The sequence below is a fragment of the Bos mutus genome, chromosome 3 (assembly GCF_027580195.1).
Source record: "Bos mutus isolate GX-2022 chromosome 3, NWIPB_WYAK_1.1, whole genome shotgun sequence".
NCBI classification, from domain to species: domain Eukaryota; kingdom Metazoa; phylum Chordata; class Mammalia; order Artiodactyla; family Bovidae; genus Bos; species Bos mutus.
Window position 1 is genome coordinate 75,430,297 of NC_091619.1, and position 22,017 is coordinate 75,452,313.

A 22,017-nucleotide genomic window follows, 5' to 3' on the forward strand; every position below is an offset into this window, starting at 1 on the left:
CTCCTCTTAGTTGTGTGAATAACTATTGCTGGGATTTTTTTTTTTTTTTAATCATAAAAGCATCACACGTGGTTAAGAGCACAGCCTCTAGAGCCAGGCTGCCGGGTCACAGTGCTGGCGCCTCCACTTACCTTCGTTCTGACCTTGGCTGTCTGTGTTCTAAGCATCTGCCTCCCTCAGTTCCTTTAATCCTAAACTAAGAAAAACAATAGTAAGAACCTCATAGCGTTGTTTTGCATCGTTTTGAGGATGAAGTAAGTTAATATCTGTAAAGCTCATAGAACAATGCTTGCAAGTGTAAGAGCTGTACAAGTATTAGCTATTAAGAGCAAAATGAATGAATAAAAATGTGCACATGCAGGACTGCATCAAAATACTAAAAATCCCCTAAAATCCTTACCACCTAGTGATAGCTACATTGTGGAATATTTTTTTCCAGTGTGTTTTTTGGATATAATGTATTTTAACTAAGCATATTTATGACTAACTGACTAAACATATTTACACAGTGTTAACTTGTCCTTCCTGCCTCTCTTCCCCTGGCTTTTGTGGCAGTGTCACCCTGCCCCTTCTCTGCTCCTTTAAAGCTGCCTTTCTGGTCCCTGCCCACACGGGGAAGGCCCAAGGGTGTGCTCCGCTCCTCTCTCCATGCCCTGCATCCAGAGGCCAGCACTCAGCCACCACCTCCGGGCAGCTGATCCCCATTCAGCCCAAAGAAAGAAGTCTTGTTCATTCTCACATTTCTTACCTCTTGTATCCAGCTTTTTCTTTGCATTCCAATTGCCTCCATCTGTTTGAAATCTTATGTTCTAACTCCTAAGAGCAATAATGATGCTGATAGATAACACTGGGTGGTTTCCATGTGCTAGGTTCTTTTCTGTAATTTAATCATTATGGTCCTGTGAGGTGGGCACTCTTGTTACCCCATTTTACAGACAGAGCACCTCGAGGTTCAGTGAGGCTAAGTGGTTCATTCCACCTACGCACAGAGTGCAGATTTGAACCCAGTTCCATCTGATCAAAAATGGGATCTATACCAAATTGCCTGCCCCCCAGACCTTCCACGGAAATGTTCTACTTGTCCCTCTCAGTTCCCCACTTCTGTTCCATCCTGCATAAGGTTGTTTGATTGTTTTTCTGATAACACTCCCCATGCCTGTCATTCTACTTAGTAATCTTTGGTGGCTCCCATTTTCATGTAACAGAGTCAGCCTTCATCCACTCCACTGCTCCCCTCAATAACCATTCCGAGAGTCTCCCCACTCCTTGACCACCACCCGTCCAGTTCATATCCTCAGGGGATTGGTCCGTTTAAGACTTGTGTCCTGCGTGCATGTCTGCTTGCTCAATCCCTCACTGACTGTCTTCCCTAAGCTCCTAATGCTTGCATTTGGCATGCCTTTTGGCCCACTGATATTCCTTATTCATATTCAGTACTTAGTCCATCTCGTTGGAATCACAAGCCCTTTAATCACCCGTGTAACACCCACATTCATTGTTTGTCAGCCATGCCCAGCCCCAGCTGGTGGCTGTAAATGTCAGGGAGCTGCACACACTCGTCTCAGTCCTTCTCAGCCTCTCTCTCTCTCTCAAACCCACTCCTGTGCCCTGTGCGTTCAAGCTGCTGTGCCGTTCAAAGCAGAATGACTAAATTGCTTAATCTAAAGTGGATGGAACAGTATTTGCCTGCTGCCTCACTTTCAACTCTCCCGTTAGGTGTTTGGTTGCTTGGTTATTTGTTTTAATTCACTCGGGGCAAGTAGGTGAACTCCTCTCTGCTTAGCAGTATTAGAAAACATGCCCTCTGTTTAAAGTCAATCAGATGCTAGGCCTTTATGACCAGAATCCTAAATATCTCTGTTCTGCTGCTTTGTCAGCCCATTAAGAACGAGGGTAGAATGGCTATGTTGTGGACAACATACTGGGTAATAGAGCTTATTGTAGACAATGTCCAGCCCTGCTCAGCTTGGGGAGCTAGAGACTGTGCAAGGCACATCCCCCAGGAAGGCTGGTGGGAGAACTCCCAATAGGTCACATAGATGAAGAAGAAGGCACCAGTTGTCTGGGCTTGGGGATAAAAGGGCCATCAACTGTGCTTGCTTCAGCAGCACATATACTAAAATTAGAATGATACAGAGATGATTAGCATGGCCCCCATGCAAGGATGACATGCAAATTTGTGAAGCATTCCATATTTTTAATTAATTTTTGAGAGTTTGATATTGAAACTCCAACTGAAAATCTCATCTACTTAAAAATAATTGTAATATAGAGCGGAACTATATATAACTTGGTTCTGTATTTTCCAAGTCTCCTGTAAATGTGTTATCATGCTTTCATAATTAGAAAAACAAAAAAGAGGAAAAGGCCATCAACTACATAACCACAGGTAAGAGATGAATGGCCATCTGGAATGTTCTTCCTCCTTCCTTAGATTGGTCCTGTGTGCCTTGCCAGGAATAACTTCCTCAAGGTGAAGTGCCTGTGTCTTTGGGAGCAAATGAATGATTTCCAAACAACAGAAGAACATAGCAAAGAGCCCATTTCATTGCACCCCCCAGGTGCTCAGCACCTGTGAAGGGAAGGAGCCTGAGAGTCGGGGTGACTCCAACAAGGAGCCCCTAGATTAGTGCTTCTCCAGGAGTGGTCTCCACACCACACCAGCAACATCAGCCCTTCAGGGAACTTCTCACAAATGCAAATTCTCAACCCTCCAGCCTAGACCTGCTGACTCAGAGGTGGAGAAGCACTGCTCAGGGGGCTTCCTCACTTCAGATAGCATCCTTTGCTCCCCAAAGCAGTGAGGCCTTGGAATCCTAAATATCTCTGTTCTGCTGCTTTGTCAGCCCATTAAGAATGAGGGTAGAATGGCTATGTTGTGGACAACATACTGGGTAATAGATCTTATTGTAGACAATGTCCAGCCCTGCTCAGCTTGGGGAGCTAGAGAGTGTGCAAGGCACATCCCCCAGGAAGGCTGGTGGGAGAACTCCCAATAGGTCACGTAGATGAAGAAGAAGGCACCAGTTGTCTGGGTTTGGGGATGAAAGGGCCATCAACTGTACTTGCTTCAGCAGGAATTCAGCCTTCTGATCAGCTTCTCTGATCATTCCCATTTCCTTTCTCCAGCCCCAGCGAGCTCCTCATATAGGACGCAGGCAGGTGCAGTGTGTGCCATGATGGCTATGAGCACCAGGGTTGATTTCAGTCCTATAGAGCCTCAGTTTCCTCATCTGAAAAATGGGTTAATAACACCACCTTCACCATGACCCCCAAATATATTAAAATAAAAACAGGGTACAGAGCAATGCATATGACATAATCTCATTTGTAATTTTGAAACAGATATATGAGTAATCACATTTGTATGTGCATGTGATATCTTCAGAAGAAAACCCAAGAAACTAGTAACAGTGATTGCCTTGTGAAATCCAGAGTAGGAGGACAGCTAGTTTTTGTTGCCTACTCTCTTGGATTGTTTAAAATCTGGACTATACACATATATTCTTTTAAATCTTAAAAATTAGTGATGTAGGGCTTTCCTGGTGGCTGAGGTGGTTAAAAATCTGCCCACAGTGTGGGAGACCCAGGTTCGATCCCTGGGTCAGGAAGATGCCCAGGAGATCTTCCCACTAGAGTGGAAATGGCAACCCACGCTAGTATTCTTGCCTAGAGAATTCCATGGACATAGGAGCCTGGCAGGCCCCAGTTCATGGAGTCACAAAGAGTTAGACACAACTGAGCAACTAACACCACACTGGCACTAGTGACATAATAGTAGTTTCCTTTTCAGGGACATTGTAAAGAGTAAATAGAATAAGTTCACATAAAGCCCTGAACACAGTACCTGGCACAGAAAAAGCACACTGTTAGTGTTAGCCTTTGTCTTTAGTATTAACTAGTTATGGAAGTCATCTGTTCATTTATTTATTCATTCATGAATAAACAAATGGGACATCCAGCTGACTTCAGCCAGCCACGCAGATATAAGTACATCATTTCACATATCTTGTCTTGCTACGCTAGGTAGAGAATAAAACTTGTTTGTAAAGATCAGCCTCAGTCTTGATGGTAAACACGTGCCTCTGCATGGCTGGACCCTGGCCTGGCATATGGGGGTAGGTGATGGGGAGCGCTGCTCCCCTACTTTGCACGTCAGAGACCCGTTCCCTCAGTGCACCTTTACTGACTGCAAATCTGTGTGGGGCACAGTCTGAGGGTGCAAAGTGGCATTGCCCTCAGAATCTGGGCACCACTCAGGGGCCAACCCATGCAGGAGGTTAATGTTCCCAGCCCCAGAAACTGGCCCTAATCAAGTGCATCAGAGTCCCAGGACCTCCACCCCAGCTCCTCAGAGCTGTGAAGGGAACCCAGCAGATGGGTAACCTTTGACTTGGAACAGGCAGTATTTTGCAGGGTACACGTGGGAAGGAGCAGCAGGGTGTATCCCGTCTCTAGGAAAACAAACACTGGGTACACTGACACCCCAGGGTGATAGGTTCACACTGGCTGATGTTGTGTTGGTTGCTACATCCCATGTCTTAGTCTAACCCAGGTATTTATTGAGGCCCAATTCTCTGCGTTAGTCAATGTGAGAGAGAGGATAGTACAGAGATCTCACCTGCCTGGTTAAGGGTGTGGCTTTGAAGCAGAAAAGCTCTGGGTTCAAATCTGTTTCTACCACTTTCTAGCTGTCTGAGCTTCAAAGATCAGAAAGTACTTAGCCTTCCTAAGCTTCAGTTTCAATAAGTATAACACATTCAACCTTATAGTTGCGGACAGTATTAAGTGAAGTATTATCTGTAGAGAATATTTGATATAGTAGCTGGCACATAGTAAGTGATGAATAAATGCACTTGCTAGACTATTATTATTGAGCTAAACTTCCCACACTTTAGTGGGAAGATAATCTCCATGCATACAAAGTCAGTTACCAATAAGCATTAAATAACATACAGTCAAGCATTGAAATCAATGGGGTTGCAGATGCTCGTTGACAGTTTGATGATAGCTATAAATCCTCACTTCAGAAAAAGAACATAGACACACATACCAAATTTTGTGTATAGCTTTAGGGACTTCGTTCATAACTCTTCCTGTCTCCCCATCTCATTCATGGGCCATCCCTTAGGGGACCTTGAGCCCCTGAGCTTCAAACATATATTAATATCAGGAATCTATTAAGGGGAATTAGTCACTGTAAGCAAAAGTAGTTAGGCAGCCCTTCCTGGAAGAGAGAGAAATGTGAAGTAGCCTAAAAGAAGAGAGGATTTAAACTGGCCAACAGACTTCCCTAGTGGTCCAGTGGTTAAGAGTCCACCTTGCGATGCAGAGGAACGCTTATTCAATCGCTGGTCGGGGAACTAAGATCCCACACGCTATGGAACAACTCAGCCCGTGCGCAGCAGCTTAGAGAAGCCCATTCACTGCAATGAAAGACCCTGCGTGACCCAACAGAGATTCCGCATGTCACCACTAAGTCCCAACACAGCCAAATAAAAGAAATAAATGTTTTTAAAAGATAAAATAAATCGGCCAAGAGAAGCAGGCAGAAAACTTGGGTGGAGATTTCCAGATGGGACTTGAAAACACAGCCCACAAAGCCAGGGATGGGGTGACAGACCCCTGAGGCTACAGCAGTAGAGAGCAGGAGAGGTTCTAGCTGGGCCTCTGGAATCACATTGCCTGAGCTCAGATCCCAACCAGGCAGCTTGCTGGCTGTGTGGCACTAGGTACATATTTACCCTCTCTATGCCTCAGCTTCTTCATTTATAAAATGGGGATGAAAATGCATAGTGTTTCTCACAGGGCATTTGTGAGGATTCACTAGGATAATGTACTGCCAGTCATTGGCTTACAGGCTGCTGTCCAGCATACAGTAAGCTCTAGGCAGTAATAAGCTGCTTTTAGGATTAGAATTTTTATTACGGGACAGAAATACTGGGGAGGATCTTGACTGCAAAGCTAAGCCCTTTTTAAACTCTTCCTAGGGGTACCGGGGAGTCCCTGGAACTTTCCTGAGCCAGAGAGATATAAGCTAAAAATGGTACTTTATCTGAGCATATCCTGGTGAGGATAGATTAGAGGCAAATCATATCCTGGTGAGGATAGATAGATTAGATTGGAGGCAAATAAGGAACATGAATGGTTTCAAGACTGATGAGTAGACCTAACTTGAAGTGTTGGGAGCCAAAACTGAGGTAAAATAGAAACTGGAAAATGGGGAAAAGTTTAAATGCAAGATTTGTCAAAGTACGAATCAAGAGAATTTGGAAAGTGCCAGGATCTAAGTTTGCACCGATCAAACCCAGGTCTCCTGCATTGCAGGCAGATTCTTTACTGTCTGAGCCAGCAGGGAAGCCCTCTTAAAGGGTCTAACTTTGCACTGTCCAGTTAGGCAGCCATTGTGACTGGTGAGCACTTAAAGTGGGGCTCAAATGAAGACGTGCTGTAAGTGCAAAATGCACACTGAGTTTCAAAGATTTAGTACCAAAAAGAGTAAAATAGCTCAGTTTTTTAACATTAATTTGGTTTAATTTTGGTCACATTGAGCTAAATTAATTTCACTTTTTTTTTTTTTTTTTTTTCATGTGGCTACTAGAAAATTTAACCTCACAAGTGGCTCACATTTCTGTCAGACAAAGGTCAGTTTTAGGAACTGGAAAGATGTCCTGTGGCCAGAACAGTAGTGGTGCTGAGAAAGGGACATGAGAATGGTTGGGGCAGGTGGCAATGTTGTATTGGATTTTAGATGTGTTGTGTTTGAAGCAACTGTGCAGCATTCGAGTGTAAATCAAAATAGCCTTTTATTTAGACATTGGAATTAAGGTAAAAGGTCAGGGTTGTATGCACGGGAAGCATGTTGGTCTTAGCTAAAGTCCTTTAGGATCAACATCTACGGCACTGAGGACCAGTGTGGGTCAGGCAGGTGCTGAGTAATTTACATATGTTCTCCCATTTCCTCCTGGTTCAACCCTATTAGGTATGTACTATTATTATCTCTTCCCATTTTACGGATGAGGGAACTGAAGGCCAGAGAAGTAAAGCAGTTCTGGGTGGTAGTCCATGAGGAGACAGGATTCGAATTTATCTGACTATAAAGGCTCTTTCTGCAGCCCTCCAAGACTAAGCCCCTGAGAAAACCAAAGTCAGAAGCAGGAACAAGAGCTGCAGAAAGGAATAGCACCAGACAGGCAAGAACAGGACAGCCTAACATCACGGATGCCAGGGACGAGACATTTTCCAGAAGGAAGTAGTAGTTGTTAGGAAAACAAATTTAGACTTGAGTTACAAAGAAGGATGTTAAGTACTAAGAACTATTTCAAACTGAGGGAGGGTTAACCCTGTAGGTTAAGGTCATGAGAAGGAGTTAGAATTTCCCAGGACTTGTTCAGACCTTTGAAAAGTTAAGCATAGGTAGGAAGTGGCATTCTTTTAAGCTGACCTGTTCTAAGACCCAGGCAGAAATAAACGTGGGTAGAACCCAGAGGTAGGACTCTGATAATCGTCACTGGTGTTTCTCAGGAGGACCTATATGAGCGTTCTCTAGGAAGCCTATAAACACAGATTCTTGGGTCCTGCCTCTGATATAGATTGGGTTTTTTTAGCAAGTGCCCCAGGTGTTCTGGATACACCGTGAAGTTAGGAACCAGCTGCTCAGGCTCTGCAGCTCTGTCCTCTGATTTATTACCCAGGACTGGCTCACTGGCACATGGCTCCCTGCCAGCTTCCCTGGGACACAGGAGGAGGATGGGAACCATCCTGTGTCTTTAGCAAGAGTCCTACCTGAAATCCAGGGCGGTCCTTCTCTTAAAATAAGAGCGACCAGTTCTTCTTCACTTTGGTCTTCTCTCAAGGCCATTCAACTCCCCACTTCTACCGTCATGGCTGTGGAGACCACCTAACTGAAGGGGCAACAGGCCCTGAAAGGGAGGTCTTGTCTTCCTTGTCCAGTGCTTCTGGCTGACGCTTAGCCTTGCTTTCTCTCAATTTCTTCCTGTGTCTTTTGATGTTCAGAGGCCTATGCAGTATAGATTGGCAATGGAGAGGATGACCTTGCAAGTCAGGTGGCCCTGAGTCCCAGCTCTGCTACGTAATTCAGTGTGATCTTTGGCAGGACTTTTTTCACCATCTGTGCTTCATCTGTAAAACAGAAATGATAAGAGAATTTATCTCTGAGAGGATTAAATGAAACGATTCTTAGATTTTACTTACCTGGCACATATTTCAGTACTCAACAAGTAGTATTAGTTTTTTTAATTTTATCATGATGACAGTAACAGTAACATCATCATTATTCAAGCACAGGTGCCCTGGATGGCAGGTAAAATCAACTAATCAAATATACCAGACAAGGACCTCAAAGGGTTAACAAGTATAAAAACATCTGCTTTTAGAAGAAGAGCTCTGTTGAGGTCTTGAGAGAGACTGTTCTCTTTCTTTTTCACTCTGCTTATTCTGAACCTACATATACTTCTCTTAGAAAGGAATATCAGGACTTCACCGGCAGTCCAGGGGTTAAGACTTTGCCACACTTCCAATGCAGAGGTCGCAGGTTCAATCCCTGGTCAGAGAACTAAGATCCCACATGCCCCACAGTGCAGCCAAAAAAATAGAAAGGAATATCACCATGACTCTGTTATCTCTTCTCATCCCACGGCATGTCTTCCATTGTTCCACGCAGGCCTTCCTCATCTCTTTGTCTTACTTTTCGTCCCCAAGGCCAATAACTTGTTCTTTTCACCCTTTGTTCTCAAAACTGAACAGGAGCAGGGCAGGACATGCAGGCAGCTAGTCACATGTTCAGCTACCCATGGCCTTCTTGCCTGCAAGCTCTGTTTGGGAAGAAGAATTCTGCCTTAGCTTTCCTTTTCAAGTTGTAGAATTTGGTGTGTTCAGCAATAATAGTATGAAAGTAGAAATCATAGCTAATCTTTGTAAGTTATTTACAGATTACAAAACAATAGATTGACAGTTGTGAATCAGTTGGGGTTTAGGTCCAGCAAACCAAAAGCATTCTTGGGGGTGTTAGCAGAATGAGCTTTAATATAGGGGATTGTGTGCCTGTGTAGTCAATGGAACGAATGGAGACACAGGCTCTCAGTGGAGCCCCCCAGACAACTTCTAGCTAGCACCACAGAACTGGTGCCCAGGGGCCCTGCAGCATAACTAGCAGGCTGCTGCAGCCACACAGCTTCTTAGCACCATGCTACTAGTGACTGCACAGTGGGGTGCCAGGAGCAGGTTGCCTCCCACCTGGTTAGCCATCAGAAATAAGCCAAGCAGCAAGAAGGTGCCTTCTCACTTCCACCTTCCAGATCCCTCTCGAATGCATGAGTTCAGCAAAGCCTGCATCATCCAGACCCTAGCTGTGAGAGCACCTGGGGATATTCGTTTGCTTGGGCTGCTAACACAAAGTGACACAGGCTGAGGGGCTTAAACAACCGAAATTTAATTTCCTACGATTCTATAGGCTACAAGTTTGCAGTTAAAGTGTTGGCGAGGGTTGGCTTCTTGAGACCTTTCTCTTTGGCTTGTAGGTGCCCACCTTCTCCCTGTGTGTTCACATGGCCATTTTTCTGTCCCCTGCTGTGGCCAAATTGCTGCTTCCTAGGAGGCCCCCACCCTAATGAGCTCATTTTAACTTAATTACCTCTTTAGGGACCCTATATCTCTATGCAGTCACATTATGAATTCTGGGGGAGTTAAGACTTCAACCTATGAAACTTCTGGGGACACAGTTCAGCTGATGACACTGCAGTAGCAGGGCTCAGCTGGAAGAGAGGGAACATGAGCCTTTGGGTACTCAAAGCACTTCCCTTGGGCTGCAATCAGAGAATGCAGGTACTAGCTGCTCTCTGTATTTACTAGACTCACATGCTTATCTGATGCCTTTGAGACAGAGAAGTATTATTATCCCCATTTTTCCCATGAGAAAGTTGAGGTTTAGAAAGGGTACAAGTGTCACAGAGGGCACTAAAGCTAGGAACGGTCGGGGGCAGGAGTGAACCCAAGTCCCCTAGCCTAATCCTCGAGCATACACTCAGAGCTGAGCATCCAAGGCAGAGTGTAAAGGCTGGGCTATAAGCTAAAACAGAGGATCTGGTACGTGTGCACCTACTAAGATTTAGCCCACTGTTAAAAGATTTTCTGACTTTTCTAGAGATTTCTCTTTTTTAAATGAAATCTCTTTATTTTTCAAATGTTGACAGTTAAAACACATACATTGTTTCTCTCTGTATGTTTCTGTTTTCACACACACACACACACACAGGTTAACCCTGTGTGGGGCCCAACCAAACACATCTGCAGTCTGGATTCAGCCTGTAGGCTCTGATAGAAAATAATAGGTGTTTATGAGAATAGAAAACCAGTTCTTAGGGGCTTGACGGTCCTCTCTCAGCATTCCTTCAAAGGCCCTGTCAGTAGATGTTACTGCCTGATTACTTTGAAATTCTTCTTTTGCTGAGTTTTTACCTTTGTTTCCCATTGGATGCATGGTTTTTGTCTTGTTATCAAGCTTAAGAAAGAACTGTTCTCTTTCTTTTTCACTCTGCTAATTCTGAGCCTACATATATACTTCTCTTGGAAAGGAATATCAGGACTTCCCCAGTGGTCCAGTGGTTAAGACTCTGCTGCACTTCCAATGCAGAGGGTGTGAGTTTAATCCCTGGTCAAGGAACCAAGATCCCACATGCAGAGCACTGCAAACAAACAAAATTTTTCAAAAGAAAGGACTATCACTATCACTTTGTTATCTCTTCTCCATCCCAAAGCGTGTCTTCCACTGTTCCTTGCAGGCCTTCCTCATCTCTCCGTCTCCTTGACACTTAAACACCCATGGGTACCAGGTGTGTTAGTGCTAGGTGCTCCTGTGTGTCATCCCAGCAAGCCTGTGAGATAGATTGCTGTCGCCCTTTAGCAGATGAGGTGCAGGAAGAAAGCTGGGGTAAGACATTGATATTAATAGTTTAAGGAGGGATAAGAGGGTAAGTGGAAGCCTGCGTTTTCTCTCGGCGGGGGGCGGGTGGGTGGGTGTGTGTTTTGCAGCCTGCTCTTTTATTACAGCCACAAGGGGTGTGTTTGCTTAGAATGTTGGCTTCACTCCAATGATTCAATTACTGGCCAGGCCTTGATGACTTGTGATTCAGATTCTGGGGCTTCCTGGTGCCTTCCTGCCAGAGTGTGCTCTATGATACACTTGCCATCCCCACCCTTCTCTCCCTGCTTCAGGCCCCTCTAGACAAAGATTAAAATGCCCACATTTCCCTAATGTGACATCTTGTTCCTAGGAATTTCTAGGAAGCTGAGAATTCAGATGAATAATAGCATTTGAACCAATGCAGAGCATTTGAATAGCTAAATGCTACTTTGTTACTAATGCTGTGTTTATTCAAATCTCTCAGCCACATGTAAAACTGAAAACCAGGCTGCAGAAGCAAGAGCCAGAGTTTTATCAGACCTGGGTTCTGCACAGCACAGGCACAGGCCTGGGCCCTTCTGGGTAGGATGGACCCCTGGGGACTCAGGATGTTCAGATACTAACCTCAGTCCTTGCCTAGTAGCCACAGCAAGAACATTCTTGCTTTGCTCATGGATGTGACAGGGGAGACCTGTCTTCCAGAGCACCAGACAGACAAACAGATGCCTTTTGCACCAGAAAGAGTATTGTACAAATGTGAAGCCATCAGCAAGGCTACAACTCCGGGTCATGGGGTGTCAAGGTCACCCTTGATTGGAACCACATCGTGGACTGTTCAGTGATGCCCTGAGTGTTTGTGAATCTAATTAATTGGAATTGCATCCTTTCATGATACAGTAGGAAGTGTGACTTCCGGGATACAGAAGCTTACGAGCTGGTTCAAGGCTCTGAGCTGGATAAACTGGGAGCACGTTTTTCTAATTTTAGTTTCCTCATCTATAAAACAAGGATGAAAAAGTAACACACCTTTCAGGCTGAGAGTGAGGCTTCACAGATGAATGTAGATGAAAGTACATGTATGCTCTGAGGTTCCACAGGAATATCAGGTGTTGTTTGTCTTGGAAACTATTCTTGGAATAAGAATAAAGCAAGTTTTTTTTTTTTTTTAATCCAAGTAATAGCACAAACAAACAGCCAGACATCCATGCTGTTGAGGAAAGACCAAAGAAACCCTCTGAGGGTGCAGAGACACTCAGAGATGTTTGTGTCCCAGTCTGTCCATCTGGTTCTGCCCCGGCCCAGCTGTTGAGGAGATGCAGAGCAGCTGCAAAAGGGGAGGAAGTCCTCGGGAGACCTCCCGCTCCTGTAAACACCGCCCACCAGTCTGACGTCAGGCAGCCCGTGCGCGACCTTGCTCTCAGACACATGAGGCAGCTCAGCCGCCCAAGTTCCTTGAAGAGGCTTCTTGGGTTAAAACAATATAATTTTGATTTGACTTCTCCATTGGAAGCATGTTATCATAAGAGACGATGTACTTTTCCAGTGGCCCAGTGAACAACTTTTTCTAGAGGGGTCTGCAATAGAAGGGAACAGGCAGCCATCTGAGGGATGGGAAGAAGGCTCTCTGTGAAGGAGCTAGTGAAAACAGAGGTCAGAAGTGGGGAGGGCTGTCAGGGCCCCAAGCTGGCAAGCACGAACTGTGAACCGCTGGCTCTTTTTCATCCTGACTGTAATACAGTCAGGAAGTTAAGTCCTCTGCGTACCAGATGCAAAGTTTCTCACCAATTTTAGGAGGACCTACCCAAGCATTTTATAAATAAAGCCTGACTGTGGACGATTTGCTTATGGCCACGTGGGCGGGAGCCAGGGCTGACCCAATCCTGATACGTGTGTGTAATGTTCCACGGTTACAGGAAAACTTGCTCAGGCCTTGGAAACTCTATGCCCTGGAGGTTGAGATGAAGAAGAGAATGGTTGGTGTTATTTTCCTGTGAAGGGAACATTAAGAAAGTCCTGAGGGTGCAGCCTGGAAACCACAGACTGCTCAGAAAGGGTGTCGTATTTGCATTCTGGAGGCTGGGGGCCAATCCTCTGAACCAGCGCCAGCTGGGAGGGGAGCCCAGCTTAACATGTTACAGGGAACAAAACCAGTGTGGTTTTGAATCTGGGCACTTAGACTGTTCACAGAGGGGCTGCCTGCTGCCTTAGACCCGTTTCAAAGGTTCTATTAAAAAGTGCTTGCTGGTAGCACAGAAGGGGCTGGGTCAGGCCGCTGGATATGAGCAGGGTCACCAGGAGGGGACCCTTGGCCTCTCCTTTGGGTGTGGCAGGATGACTGAGGAATCAGAGGAAGACGCAGCTCATCTGGAAGTGTGTTGTAACCCAGTCGCCCAAGGCAAGGCCACCATGTCCTGCCACATGACGGCTGCTCCCAGTTTCCTGCGTGGCTTGGGCTCTCTTACTCTAGGGGAATCCTCAGATGGCTGTCTCCAGCCATTCCATTCTGCCATGACACCAGAGTGCCACAGAACTGCTTAGGGCCAATGCCCACCCACACTGGTCATTCAAAATCCTAGAGGCCTATTGACCAGATGGGTGGGGGCGGGCAGATAGGTACACAAGGGATTCCCATTACTTGTGCTGGGTGGGACCCCTGAGGATAAATACAGTAGCAGCTACTGTGTGGGGGGTGCTTTGGTCCTTCGCTAAACACTACATGTGCACCAGTGAATTGAATCTTCAAAAATCACAGTATCCCTGTGTTACAAATGAGAAAACACAAGCTCAGAGAAGTTGGGTAACCCGCCTAGTTTCACCCAGCTAGTAACTGGAAGGCAGAGTCCAAACCAGGGGCATGAAGCTTGCTAATTAGGATTTCAAAGTTCTGCAGGCAGTTAAAAGCACAGTTGTATTTGGGCATTTGACCCAAAGCTGCCTCTGACCTCAGAGGGTGCAAGCCCTACCCAAGTCCTTGAACTTGGCTACCCGGAGCATTCTGAATGCAGTAGATCTCCGGTGGATGCCGCTGGAGCTGCGGGTGTTTGTTTTCTGAGCCTTGTGTGGTGTGAGCCTTTACAGCAGATACACTCTGTGCACTTGCAGCCCCTCCAGAAGGCTGAGTCAGCCTGGGTTTGCTGCCAGCACCAGACTTTGCTGAGCCCCGTGCATAGCATGGGGAGACACACCTACTGTCCACCTGCTCTGAGTCATAAAACTGCCACACTGCTACCAGACCTGCGATCTCTTCCAGTGCCACCGTGCCAAGAAAGGTCCTGGTCATATATGGCAGGGGCACCAGGCAGTGCCTTTCCCTAGCCTGCCTTCCCATTGGACTCTGCCATGTAACAACTAGACAGGTCGAAGCTCAAGGTCCAGAAATTTCCTCTGCTTTGCACCAGGTGGCTGGGGAGATAGAAACAGGGCAGCCTAAAAGCCACAGGCTCAGACCCGAGAGGAGAGTCAGCCCACGAACATGCAGTGGAAGTGTGGGATTACCCTGGCCACCAGGATGAAGCCAGAGAGATCAAAGTGGTGGCGGGGGGGGGGGAGGGTCAGTGCGGTGCAGAGAGGGCAGTGAGGGAGGGGACTGATGAAGTTCCATTAAATATTTCAGGCTTGAGGCTGTATCCCATTTGACTTTTAGGTTATCATTGAGAGTCTTTCATCTGAAAAGTTCCTACTTTTTTCCTGAATAAGGGGTTCCTTATCTGCCTAACATTCTCCAAATGATTGCAAATCTTGATATCTCCTAAAAACGCACCCTTTGTGTACAGTTTTCCAGAAGCACTCTCATTTGCCGTTTTTCTGTTGCCAGGATTCACATCAGCGTAATAATTGGGTAAGAGAGCCAAAACGAAATGAAATCTAAACCTTCTATTAAGGTGCACGGCAGTAATTATGTTAACCTGCATAGGGGATGTGGCCTATGTGTGCTGGAGGCCTTGAAATCACCATGGATGTTTTTGTGTGTTTCCCCTTAGAAAATCCTAAGAAAGGCTATTTTATGCTGTATATAGGGCACAAGGATTAAACTGCTAGTACTGGATTTTTGGCACAGCAGTAAAGAACCACCTGCCAATGCAGGAGACACAGGAGACGCAGGTTAGATCCCTGGGTCGGGAAGATCCCCTGGAGAAGGAAATGGTAACCCACTCCAGTAATTCTTGCCTTGAAAATTCCATGGACAGAGGAGCCTGGCGAGCTACAGTCCATGGAGTCGCCAAGAGTCAGACACGACTGAGCGACTAAGCACACACATACTGGGTTTCTGCAGAGGAAAGATTCGCCAAAGTGCTCAGAAGTATTACCAGCTTAAACACCGAGGCCACCACTCACATTCCCGACTTCGTGGTGACTGCCTCCAAGAAGCTGTGGTGACCGGAAATGCATCCTTTTCCCCTCGAGTAACACAAAGCATTACGAATGTCTAAACAATTTTTTTAAAAGTTCACTCTTAAAAAAAGTTCTCTTAAATTTCAGGTGAAAACCATTAACTGAAGATGTCGAGCAAGACAGCCAGTACCAACAACATTGCCCAGGCACGGAGGACTGTGCAGCAGTTGAGAATGGAAGCCTCCATTGAGAGAATAAAGGTAAGAGCCTCGAGTGGGCCAGACGTGTTCCTCACCATCTCTCTCTGCTCTCCTGAGGCCAGGCCATATTTCTGAGAAGATAATGCCATATAATTCAGCCAGGTGCCATGATTTCCTCTGAGCAAGCTGAGAGTTTCCGAATCTTAACTTTCTTTTCTACATAGCATGGGCAAGCCAAAGTGTCTGAAGTGAGCCTGTCTGTTAGGACAGAAAACCTAAAACCCATGACAAGATTTCCTGAGGACTTGCTTTCCCTGGGCACACACAGCAGAGCCTTCTGGCACTGTTTTCTCCCTGGGGACAGGGGTTCCAGGTGGACTTTATATAAACACCCTCGTCAGCCCTCTGGAATGTATGAAGTGTTCTGGAGTTATCACTGCAGCCGAGTGAGCCTGGCATAACAAGTCAACGGTCGGGTGTCCTTTTGAGGAGAAGGCACTTTTTCAGTGTGTGTGAGCTTTGATGACCACAGTCTACATCCAGGGCAAATAATGCCAGCCTTAGTTGAGACCTGAGGAAACCAGAAGGCATCTGATGGGTCACCTGACTTAGAAGTCATTTCCCCAAAAATCTCCAGAGAGGGCTAAGCAGTGAGTGCCTTGGAATGTTGTGAGTCATGCTGTTTCCTAGATACTGAAGCAGTCACCTGATAAATTCCTCTGGGCCTGGAGATAGTCACCTGTCTTCAAAACAGGAGGCTGCCTGTCCTGTATTTGCCAGGGCTCAGCTGGCCTGTGCCCCTGGCCTGAGGACACTGATCTGATGATTCTAACGGGTCTCTGACCCAGACCCCTGAAGAAGGAGTGGTATTTCCATTTTTAACTCATGCCAAAGTAAGGTGCTACATCTTTCCATGCTGGTTTTGCCCTCTTTTTATTTCCCCAAGCCCAATCTTTAATGGTAAATCTTGACACTCTACCAAAATATGGCTCTGTTCTTCCTGAGATTTGGCTGTGAGCCCTTATTTCAGTGCTTTAACTCTGTTCTCCTCTGCATTCTAATTTATTTTTTTTTAATTGGGTAGAAGCTAAGATAGAGCCTTCCTTTGACTCAGATGTTTTTCTTTTTCCCCTCTTCCCAAGTTTTTATTTTGAGAAATTTTAAACATACAGAAGAGTTGTAACAATAGACACCCATATACTCTTTACCAAGATTCACCAATTAGCATTTTACCATATTTGTTTTCTGTCTCTGCACACATACAAAACTGATGTAATTTTTTCCTGAAATTTCTTGAAAGTTATTTGCAGACATCATGACTCTTCACCCCTAATACTTCACCGTTTGTCTCCTAAGTACAAGGGCATGTTCCTCTACATAATCACAGTACAGTTATTACACTCAGGATCAGCTGCTGATATCTAACTCACAGTCTGATTTTGAAGATTCTAGGCCCCTCACTTTGCAGAATGGGCCTCACTGCAAATGAGATTGTTTGCTGATGATCAAATTCGGGCTAAAGGTTTTGGCCGGAATACTAGCTGGCTGGTGGCATGTCTTCTGCACTCAGCCTAAGAGACAGCTGATGTCAGTTTGATCACTTGGTTGAGGAAGGGCTTATCTTCCAGATTCTGCATTTGGAAGTACCTTTGCCCTCTCTGTGTAACAGGTAACCTGGGAGTGATACTTCAAGACTCTGGTTATCCTGTTCTCCCACAGTCTTCCACCCAGTGGGTTAGCATGCAAATACCTTTCAAGTTTGTAAATATTCTTTTTAAAAAAATTGTTTTATCTAAACAGTTGATTTACAGTGTTGTACCAACCTCTGCTGTACAGCAAAGTGACTTAGTTATAAACTTATATATTCTTTTATATATATACATTCTTTGCCATTATGGTTTATCACGGGATATTGAATATGGTTCCCTGTGCTATATACATTAGGACCTCATTGTTTCTCCATTCTAAATGCAGTAGTTTGTATCTACCAACCCCAAACTCTTAGTTCATTCCTCTACAAGTCTGTTCTCCATCGATAAATCTGTTTTGTAGATAGACTCATTTGTGCCAATTTTAGATTCCACGTATAAATGATAGCATATTTGTCTGTTTCTGACTTATTTCACTTATAATGATCATCTCTAGTTGCATCCTATAAATATTTTGTTTCCTTGGGTTTGTCTACACACCAGGTTTCAAAGGCATCAGCAGACCTCATGTCCTACTGTGAGGAACATGCCAGGAATGACCCTCTGCTGATGGGGATACCAACTTCAGAAAACCCCTTCAAGGATAAGAAGACCTGCACCATCTTATAGAGAAGTAGTGAAGTGGATCCTCCCCTCTTCTCAACAAAGCAAATGATGAGCAGCTCCTTGAAAAGATTTACCTTCAGCTTATTTGGTAACCACTGCTAATAACTAAAATGCTCTTAACTTGGAATTATGGACTCTGAAGTCTTTACCTTCCAAGTTTTTCTTTCCTTTTACTGAATTAATACAGAATAATAATCTTGTTTCCCATTTGTTAACTATGGTGTCCTATTAGTTACTGCTGAAGGAAAAGTTGGTCTGGCCTTTAAAAAGAAAACAAATATATCAGTGATCCAGTTAAAACCTAAATTACCTAAGCAGTCGTCTAGATTAAAATGCCAAGGATAACTGGTCCTAAAATTTTTGTCGTAGTCTATTCTTAAGAGTTGTGCCAATCTGTATAGTATATGTGGATGAGAAATGTTTTGTGTATATATATGTGTGTGTTTGTATATACACATCTCAAAGCTTATTTCCCAATTAAAATGTCTCTCCCTCCATACTATCAGTTCGACTCAAGAAGTTATACCTTTATCTCAAGCTGTGTGTAGGTAGAATTAAATTCTTTTCTTGTCGTTATTGTACAAAAAGAACACCCTACAGCCTATATTCATCGTAGTTGAGTAATGAAGTCATCTCTCTCCTCTTGAAACCGTGCTGACCTGCCAATCAAAATTTTTAAACTGAACTAAAAGCCCTTTTATAATATGAGCATTCTTTCACCAAGGGATTTCAGGTTTCAGCGATCCTGAATCTATGTAGGAAATGGGAGGCAGCCCTTGGGGGCACCCTAGGCAGCTGTGCCCCAGGGCTCATGGTCTCTGAACCGGGGGTAGACACCTGAAATTCCTACTGTAACGATGGGAACTAGACAGAGCGGCCATGAGCCCGGCCAAGAGAAGAGCAGGAATGCGTGAAAACCAGCTGCTCTTTGTGGCCTAACTTTGTGATTTAGCTCACTTTCTCTGCCTTCCCTCTTATCTTTCCTCTGCAGCCAGATCATGTCTTCAGAATTAATGTCCACCTCCCCATCCCCAAATGGGTAGATCATGGTGGGAAAGAAATATACAAAGAATGTAAAGGTATCGGACACATAAGCTCTTTTCAAGTATCTGCAGCATCTGCATCATCCCTGCCTGGTCCTCACACCATCAGAGGGGCTTGTTTCACTACTTGGGCTCACAGTTCCTTGATTTTCCTCTGGGCCTGGATATTACTGCCACACACACCCAGAATGGCTAGTGGGGATCCCCAAAGAAGGTTGTCTCCTGTGGCAGAGGGCATACTGTTAACTAAGAGGAGGAGAGGGTATTCCTAAACACTTATTTATGGGCCCAAACCATGCACCAGACCTTTGATATTTTAATTCAAATTCCATTCATTAAAAATTACTAATGAAAAGTTAAAAGTATTCTCAGAAAGGATTCAACCCCAAGAAGGAATTATTTACAATGGTTTTCCCTAGTTCTGTACAATCTTGCCCTACAGTGCAAGCCTGTTTTTAAATCTAACACCTAAGCTTTGAGTATTATGTTAATTGTGGGTGAACAAATACAGTACTGTTTTCAGACTGCTCAAATCTATTCCGTATTTCTGCAAGTCACCTATCTAGCATTGTGAACTGCCCTCACTCCTCCAGGATCATGTGGAAATCATGCCACTGCCCTTACCTTCTTGTCATCCACACTTGGTTCTGCAAAGGGCCCAGTTTCCAAGTATATTATAGGCACCGTTGGTGGAGAAAGGTTTTTCCTTTCAAAAGGTGAAATTTGAAATATACATTAAGAAGACAACTTTACATGTACTGCATCACTTAATGAGACATTCTTTTTTTTTTAATACGTGTATTTTTCTACTGATAAGTTTCAGAACACTAATCTTATTTTCACTCTGATTTTTACCATGTTCCTTTGAATATTTATAATGTAGCTTGTTACAAAATATTTTCATGAAATTACTTTTATTATACTGTTATATACACATTTTTGGTAGCAAGCATAGTTTATTCTTTAGTACTAAAACATGTTCTTTTCCCTATTAGAAAACAAGTATGGTTTGCTATATATTTGTTAATATGCTTGTAGTGGTAAGGAATGGACTTGAGGTCCCAGGAGACTTTTTTTATTTTTGCTAGCCAGATATCATAAAGGCCACAAGTATGAACATCATATAACCTCCTGACCAGGTGTAGGGCATGTTTAAGAAAAGTGATATCAGGTCCTTTGATGCTGGACCCAAGGGGGAAAAATTGTAGCTAAGTGTTGATTTACTTATTATGAGACGTCTATGTGAGAAAAATATAATATATGTATACATATATATGATATGCAGAAGTCACTTTTATTTATCAGGCTTTATTCTACTAGTAAAGCCACAGTTTAACTATTAGACAGCAGCTGGTTTATAATGATGGACAAATGCCCAATGTGTTTTATTTTTTCCAAACTACCACTATAATGACACAATCACTTATGTACATGCAACTTCCTGGCTTCATATCTATGAGGCTATTTAAATATGTTCACTATACTTTGTCTTTAATTCTGCCTCTATTAACAGTGATCTCTTTTTCCATTCTTGATTCTTCTTTAGTTCATCATTAATCTGTCCAATTGACGCCTCAGGACCATGGCAAGAATTTCATGACTTCAAAGTATTTTACAGACACACACTTTTTTTTTTTTTTTTTTTTTAACAGAGAGAAACACTTTCTATACCATGTGGTTCACAAGCTGTAGGTTTTTTCTAAAAAGAATCAGGTTTTTACATTTCCTTATTATTAAAATAAAAAGTGCCATACTTACCCCTTAAAGCAAAGACCTAATTTGCTTTCTCTCTATTGGGACTATTTTTGTACTTTACTAATCTTTCAACTCTCCAAAAAAAAATTATACCAATGATTTAGTAATTTTGAGGCATAAGTTAGTTTAGGTAGTGGAAGATGTGCCAAACTTTCCCTCCAGATGCCTTTGTCTCAATTTGCAACTAAGGTAGTGTCATCTGAGTGATTACACTGAATTTTACTAAGAAGTGAATCACAGTACATGTCAGTCCTTTCTCAATAAATGTAATACCAGAGTGTGTTATGACTGTAGACTTTTTATGGTAGATCTGTTAATAGAAAAAAAATATATATTGAATTAAGTAGAGTTATCTGTATGTTAAAATAGAGCACTTACCTAGAGCTGGGTGTCCTGGATCGCTGTCTAGCCAATCCTGTGTTCCTGTGTTGTGTGACTTTGGACAAGGCACTCCATCTCTCTGAGCCTCCATTTCACCATCTGTAAAATAAGGGGCTTGAAGTAGCTGATGGCTGATACCCTCCTGTTCCGTCCAGTGGCCTACCCCTCTACTGGTCCTGCCAACATGTTGGTGCTATACGCTGCTTCAAATATAAAATTGGTTTGTCTATTGTGTGTGCTCATTTAATAGCTTATGAAAGGCCTTTTTGTTATATGGCTCTTTTTTTTCTAGTTTTATGAACTTGATTACTGTAATAAAGTCTTGTTTGTAGCCATGTAACTATAAACATAGTCTCTTGATGTCAGTAAATTTGCATTTGATATATTAGTTGATGGAATTGTTGTTTTAGGACATTCTTTGACTACTTATCTGTCCAGCATCTTATTAACCTAAATATTGTGATCGTTGTTTGGAAATCTGTTCTCTGGAAAGAATAAAAGCATTTACTTCACAGCTAATGTGTTTGCAGATTTGAAAAACAGTTTCATTAAAGCACCATTGCTCTCTTTACTGGGTCTGGCTCATTGAATCTTCCTACCCATATTTTGCTCAATAAACTAACAGAAGACCAGTTCTCCTCCCTTTTTCCTGCACTCATTCAGTTAACATTTTCTGAGTACCTGTTAAGAGCCAGGTATGGAACTAAAGCTCTGATTATACTCAAATGAATAAGGCTTACACTAGCCTGTGAGAAGCTCACAGTCTAGAACAAAAGATGGGAATGACTCGTATATAAACTAATAATACCATGTGCAATGTGCCTAAACTCAGGGGAACACTGCTGTGAGCTCCCAGAGGAAGGAGGGCTGCCTATACCATGGCAGTCTTGACAAGGCTTCCAAGGGAGGTGGTGTTTGAGCTAGGTCTTGAAAGATAAAGAAACCCTGTAGTCGTGGGAGGGAATTGCAGGAGGAGAAAAGTGAGCTCAAAGGTAGTGTGCAGAGCATCTCCATACCTCCTTACCCACCCACCAGCAGGAAGAGGGTGGAAGTTGTTAAGGAGGAGTAGT

The 22,017-nt window shown here is 43.9% G+C and overlaps 1 protein-coding gene and 1 non-coding gene across 5 annotated transcripts in view; both read left to right on the forward strand.

Moving 5' to 3' along the window:
- GNG12 (G protein subunit gamma 12) overlaps nucleotides 1–21,518 on the forward strand; it is a 140,866-nt gene extending 119,348 nt beyond the window's left edge. For all 4 annotated transcript variants that reach the window (XM_070367867.1, XM_070367868.1, XM_070367869.1 and 1 more), the window contains exons 3-4: nucleotides 15,401–15,513; nucleotides 17,646–21,518. In XM_070367867.1, the coding sequence (XP_070223968.1) occupies nucleotides 15,421–15,513; nucleotides 17,646–17,771 (219 nt within the window). In that variant the 5' untranslated portion in view covers nucleotides 15,401–15,420 and the 3' untranslated portion in view covers nucleotides 17,772–21,518. The remainder of the gene's footprint in view (nucleotides 1–15,400; nucleotides 15,514–17,645) is intronic.
- On the forward strand, nucleotides 2,093–2,199 carry LOC138987389 (U6 spliceosomal RNA). Its single transcript, XR_011463864.1, has one exon. It is a non-coding gene; the product is annotated as a U6 spliceosomal RNA (small nuclear RNA).
- Nucleotides 21,519–22,017: the final 499 nt, after the last annotated feature.